The sequence below is a fragment of the Camelina sativa genome, chromosome 15 (assembly GCF_030686135.1).
Source record: "Camelina sativa cultivar CO46 ecotype springtype chromosome 15, ASM3068613v1".
In the NCBI taxonomy this organism is placed as follows: Eukaryota; Viridiplantae; Streptophyta; class Magnoliopsida; order Brassicales; family Brassicaceae; genus Camelina; species Camelina sativa.
This window is the reverse complement of record NC_141894.1, coordinates 29,044,159-29,050,248: the sequence shown is the minus strand read 5'-3', so window position 1 is coordinate 29,050,248 and position 6,090 is coordinate 29,044,159. Positions and strand designations below refer to the sequence as shown.

At 38.2% G+C, this 6,090-nt stretch overlaps 1 protein-coding gene across 2 annotated transcripts; it reads left to right on the top strand.

Moving 5' to 3' along the window:
- The first annotated feature begins 471 nt into the window (after positions 1 to 471).
- On the top strand, positions 472 to 4,518 carry LOC104747622 (histone-lysine N-methyltransferase ASHR1). 2 transcript variants are annotated; one of them, XM_010469287.3, is made up of 14 exons: positions 472 to 757; positions 876 to 1,036; positions 1,140 to 1,274; positions 1,455 to 1,509; positions 1,608 to 1,726; positions 1,999 to 2,087; positions 2,163 to 2,244; positions 2,336 to 2,440; positions 2,543 to 2,633; positions 2,717 to 2,836; positions 2,960 to 3,066; positions 3,176 to 3,245; positions 3,634 to 3,697; positions 4,211 to 4,518. In XM_010469287.3, exons 1-14 carry the CDS (start codon positions 658 to 660, stop codon positions 4,380 to 4,382), a joined length of 1,470 nt encoding a protein of 489 aa, XP_010467589.1. In that variant the 5' UTR covers positions 472 to 657; the 3' UTR covers positions 4,383 to 4,518. The 2 variants fall into 2 exon arrangements, 1 of the variants encoding a protein (XP_010467589.1); XR_015581478.1 differs by having other exon boundaries at positions 532 to 757; positions 2,317 to 2,440.
- Positions 4,519 to 6,090: the final 1,572 nt, after the last annotated feature.

The window sequence follows — 6,090 nt, the reverse complement described above, 5'->3', positions numbered from 1 at the left end:
TCCAAATGCAAATCAGTTGTTTTGAGTGACAAACGAAGTTGAAAAGACTTCATAAATAAGAAAAGGGGTCTGATGAACATTTATTTTCCGGCAAAATCAGGCTTTGATTAACCTCAAATCGTTGATGACAAAGACATTATACATATAACTATTCGAACTCAATATTACATATGCAGCTATTTGTGCCATACACTACGAAAAACAAGGGAGCTTGACAATGCTTTCTAGAAGAGTAGTGTGCAAACAGCAAACATAACTCTGAAATGTAGATCAAGGCTTCCAAACCAAAAAAATTCTGAAATATCTCGAGTCTATAAAACATAATCACAAATAACTTCTTACCAGATTTCTACAAATCTCTATAAAACAAGAAAAATTGGATCCAAATGCAGACTAATAAAGTCTCCGTCCAAATGTGGATATTATATAAACTAGAAAAAGGGATGTAAATGTAACTAATAAAAAATCTCCGTCAAATTGTGGGAAAAATGTATAAATTCGAAAAGGGATGTAAATGCAATCTAATAAAATATCCACCAAAACCCGGAATAACAAAAAAATTTAGCGGTCTGGGGGTTTTTAAAGCAAGCGAGTGAGGCTGAAACAAAATTGAATTGACCCCTAATTTTGTTGTTAAATTTCAGAATTGCTTCACTAATGGCGGATTTGGAGAGGTTTCTAGAAGACCGCTGCTTAAGCGTTTTGAATCTCCCACAGAAAGGCCGCTCTCTTTTCACTACCAGATATTTTCGTCCAGGTTCATTCATCTCTCTCTCCCAGTCCCTAGGGTTTATTATTTAGGGTTTCAATCGACCAACCGCTTTTTTTTTTTTTTTTTTTCCGCTTACTAATAATTTGTGTGTTTTCTTAATAAGGCGAAGTGATTCTAAGCCAAAAGCCTTATGTTTGTGTTCCGAATAATAATACATCGTCCTCTGAATCAAGATGTGATGGATGTTTCAAGACCAATGATAATAATAACCTTAAGAGATGTTCTGGTTGTCAAGTTGTTTGGTACTGTGGGAGCTCTTGCCAGGTTTATTATAATAGTAACCTTTAGAGATGTTGTTTTGATATTTGTTTGAGTCCTCTATTCAATTGTTGATTGATTCGGTTTAGGTTGTTTTGATTGTTTTCAGAAGTCAGAGTGGAAGTTGCATCGCCATGAATGCAAAGCTCTCTCTAGGCTTGACAAAGAGAAACGGAAGTTTGTTACTCCTACGATACGTCTGATGGTCAAACTTTACATCAAGCGGAATTTGCAAAATGAAAAGGTAATCTTCATCAGCTATGACTCTCTGCTGTTACTTGCATTCACCTTTGATAGCTCATTCATTTGTTTACATGCTTTGTGCTTTGATTCATTGTGTTGAAATGTCGAGAATAAGTCAATATATTATATTTTGATAGCAGTCTATGTATCCTAATCTCTTAATGTACTTATTCTTGTCCAGGTCCTTCCAGTTACGACAACAGACAATTATACTTTGGTGGAGGCTTTGGTGTCCCGTATCCTCTCTATTTTGGGTTTTATAGTTTTGTGATATTGATGAATGATGATCTCTTTACCCCTGGAAATTCGTAGTCTTTAACCTCGCATTTGGTAGACATGTCTGAGATTGATGAACAGCAGATGTTGTTGTATGCACAGATGGCTAATCTTGTGAACTTGATTCTTCAACTACCTAATGTTGACCTAAGAGAGATCGCCGAGAACTTTTCAAAGGTTCTACACCATCACTTTTTCTTTCTTTCTAATCTTCAAGTTTTTAGCTTGACAAAGACTGAGCTGGCTTCCTGCTAGCTGCAGTTGATATTAGTTTTTTTTTTAGTATTATACAGATGGGTTGATGATGATATGAATTTGCATCTGAATACTCATGAAATTACTATTACAAATCAAAAGAGATTGGCCTCGTTTTATTTGCGTTCCTCTCGTCTTTACCTGGAATGTTGTTCAGGATATACTTAAGCCACTTTCATTTCTACTGAACACAGTTCTCATGCAATGCTCATACCATTTGTGATAGCGAATTGAGACCTCAAGGGATAGGATTGTTTCCCTTTGTTTCCATTATAAATCACAGGTAAATGCTTCACCAATCTGTTTTCTTTGTGTTCTTTAATCACTTTGTTTCCTGCCTAAATCTTTTGCTCTGTAGCTGCTCTCCCAATGCGATTTTAGTGTTTGAGGAGCAGATGGCTGTTGTCCGGGCGATGGATAAGATACCAAAGGACTCAGAGGTAGTCTCTGCTTTGTTTTATCTTCTTGAGTCTTTCGTATATGCTAGTAGAACACTGACATATAGCTGTTAGATCCTTTGTCTTTGGTCAGATAACAATCAGCTATATTGAAACCGCTGGAAGCACTCTGACTCGGCAGAAGTCTCTGAAAGAACAATACCTCTTCCACTGTCAGTGTGCTCGTTGCAATAACTTTGTAAGTAGTCATTAATCCTCCTAATTATTAACAAATGGAGTTTGTACTTGACCACTCAATATAGATTTCTTACAACATGTACCCTAATTTTTCATATCTAAGGGAAAACCTCATGATATTGAAGAAAGTGCAATATTGGAATGCTATCGGTGTGCCAATGAGAAATGCACTGGTTTCTTACTCCGTGATCCTGGTATGTTAAGATTTAACTACGTAGTTTGTGTGTCTAAGAACATTCTTGATCCCTCTCTAATCCTCATTTGTTTACTTTTGCAGAAGAAAAAGGCTTTGTTTGCCAGAAATGCTTGCTTCTAAGGAGCAAGGAAGAGGTTAAAAAGTTAGCAAGTGATATCAAAAGAGTTTCAGAGAAGGCTCCTGCATCTCCTTCCGCAGAAAGTAATCTGTTGCCTGTTTTGCTTCCTCCAATGCTTGCATTTATATGCCTGAACAAGATTAACTGATCTTGGTTACATTGAGCTGTGTTGCAACTTGTCTGAGAGAATCTTTGACCATTTGCAGATAAACAAGCCACTATTGAACTATATAAGACAATTGAGAGACTACAAGTTAAGCTTTACAATTCTTTCTCCATCACTTTAATGAGAACCCGTGAAAAACTTCTCAAGGTAATTTTTTTTAGAAAGAAGGTTTTGGATTTTTGGAAGTTGTACAGAGTTCTGAAAAGAAGATACAAATGTGGTGTCTCAAAGCTTGCTGTTACGCACTCTTTTGCAGATTCTAATGGATGTAGAAAGCTGGAGAGAAGCTTTAAATTACTGCAGACTAATAGTCCCTGTTTACCAAAGTATGTCTACTTAATCCTGATCAGTCTGCTTCATCTTGATTATTACGTTGCTTCTCGAGGCAGGAAGTTTTATCAATTTTTTTCTTTTTCTTTTGGACATCTTAAAAAATAACTAGACTTCTAGTATATAGATCTAGGTGTGGGAATTATATTTTAAACATATCTTCGAAGCTCTCAAGAGTTTTCTTATAATTACTGTATTGGAACATTTTCTTATAATTACTGTACGAACTTAATTGCTTACACTACCAGTATCAAAAACCAACTGTACTGGTACTAATGGCTGCTAATTAGTCTTTCAACAGAAACAGCTAACAGTAATCGTAGAGTCATTCAAATTCTTTTGGTGGTTATATAACTTGTGCTTACTTTGTTTATAAAATTGCAGGAGTATATCCAGCAACCCATCCTTTGATTGGACTGCAGTTCTATACCCAGGGAAAACTCGAATGGTATTAAAACGTCTTTTATCCTTTCTTTAGTTTACTGTGTTACCTGGATTAGATTTTGAGCTGCAGAGACTGAAACTGAATTGGAAGACACAATTATGATCTATATCACGTCGATTTGATTCTCCTGTAAATATCGATAGGACCAAATAAGTGTTATTCCTAAACTATTGAAGCAACCATTCCACTACATGTTCCCAGTTACATTACCATAGTGGCTTGAGACTTTTACTCTACTGTGACTTCCGATTAGGACCTCAGAGTAATATGTATAGTAGACCTAGATGCAACCCTCCGTATTGACCAAAAGAGGTTGGCTTGGTGGTTAGAAATTGGATACCCCTAAGCTTGAATCCCTGCGGAAGTGTGGATACAAACATTACTGATTCATGGTGTGCCTGTAGGAAATGATTGTCCTTATTAACTCTATGTTGATCCGAGTCTGAGTGCAATAACTTGGTGTTTGTTTCTATCATATTCTGCGGATATTAACTCTCTATAATTGTTATGTTTCAGGTTGCTGGGGGAAACCAAAGAGGCGGTGAGTTCACTGACTAAGGCATTTGACGTTCTGCGGATCAGCCACGGAACAAGCACAGCTTTCATGAAAGAGCTCTCAGCAAAGTTGGAGGAGGCTCGTGCGGAAGCTTCTTATATTGAAAGACACGCTTATGATGATGCCAACTAGCAAGTTTGATTTTACTCTTCTCCTCATGTATCACTTTCTTTTACTCTCTGCAAATCTTGAAAATTTTGAATTGTCTTTAGAAATTATAGAGCTGAAAAAACTGACAAAGTGCTAATTTTTTTATTTGTTGGTCTCATATAATATTTTGGCCAAAAGACCAAAAAAAAGCTTACTCATAAACGAGATTATTCTAAGGAACCCAACCAAACAAAACACATGATTTAGAAACAAAACACAAACTCATTATATTGCCATTACAAAACATATTAAATAAACCAACCAATCTCTTCACCTCAAACTTTTTGCAAACTTAGAAACAGAACCCAAACTTTTTTTTTTTTTTGAGACGATCCAAAACCCAAACTTTTTTTTTTTTTTGAGACGATCCAAAACCCAAACTTATTATATTGCTCCATAAACAAGTGGGAGTCACGAGTATCACGAGCTGCTCAAAGCCTCAAAGTACCAATGACTTTTTTTTTTTTTTTTTTTTTTTTTTTTTTTTTTTTTTTTTTGACAACAGAATACAAGATTGGCTCAAACAAGCCAATATGTAGGAACATTGTTTACATAGGTAGCTGAATGCGGTAATGTGCGAACACGTCGCGCGAGATTGTCCGCTTTGCTATTTTGCGTGTGAGGAATGTAGACCAAAGAAAAGGAAACAAACTCCTCCTTATCCGCTTGAATGTCTTCCAGATACGCCGTAAAAGCTGGCCACTCAGAGGGCGAAGACACCATCTTCACTAAATCGGAGCAGTCGGTGAGAAAAATAACAGATTGATTATCTGCCCCAATCATACAACGCATAGCCCAAACAAGGGCTTCTACCTCAGCATGAAGAGGAGATAAGCTACGGCGGTGGTTGGCAGCACCCATAGTAGGTGCCTCACCCCAAGGTGAGGTACAATACCATCCTTTACCCGCAAACTGATCTGTCACTTTCCAAGAACCATCAACACAACAAATGTAGCTCGATAGAGATCTAGGGATCCCTATGCCCCCAGTTCCATTTCGTCCCGCCACCGCAGGTACATCTGTAGGTAAGGCCAATGCATCCTCCTAGGCCAAAGCCCATGATTTTGCCTCATCCTCCGCTAGCCGCAAAATGGCTAGGGGATTGGAGTCAAGGTTACCAAAAAGCTTATCATTTCGCGCTTTCCATATATACCACAAAATCCAAGGGAAAAAGGCATAACCTGGAACGTCTTGAAACCGCCAAAATAGGAAATCCATATTTGTGAAAACAGAATCCGAGGGGAAAAGACCAGGGGCTGTCGGAAAATTCGACAAAGCCCAAACCTGTCTAGCTGGCGGACACTGGAAAAGAGTATGATTAATTGTCTCCTCCAGACAACCACACAGCCCACACCCTGTATCACAGCTCATACCCCGTTTCCGGAGGTTCGCCGTGACCGCTACACAGCCTGAAAGCACTTGCCACATGAAATGTCGTAGTTTCAGTGGGCACCTGATTTTCCATACAAAAGCCTGAAGAGGCACAATGCTTGGTCCAAATACTTCCGCATTAGTATGAGCTGTTATATTTGAACGGAGGACATGGTACCCTGATTTGACCGAATATTTACCGGACTTGGTAAAATGCCAGCCAGATAGATCCGGGTTATCCGGTTGTCGTATCGGCAAGGCGGAAATAAGAGCCACATCTTCCGGAACAAAAGTCGCCGTAAGCTGAGCCATATCCCAG

Coding starts and splice junctions, on each gene's coding strand:
- LOC104747622 (XM_010469287.3), top strand. CDS start 658: ATGGCGGATTTGGAGAGGTTTCTAGAAGACCGCTGCTTAAGCGTTTTG. Junction 1,037..1,139: donor ACTGTGGGAGCTCTTGCCAG/GTTTATTATAAT, acceptor GATTGTTTTCAG/AAGTCAGAGTGGAAGTTGCA. Junction 2,837..2,959: donor TGCATCTCCTTCCGCAGAAA/GTAATCTGTTGC, acceptor GACCATTTGCAG/ATAAACAAGCCACTATTGAA.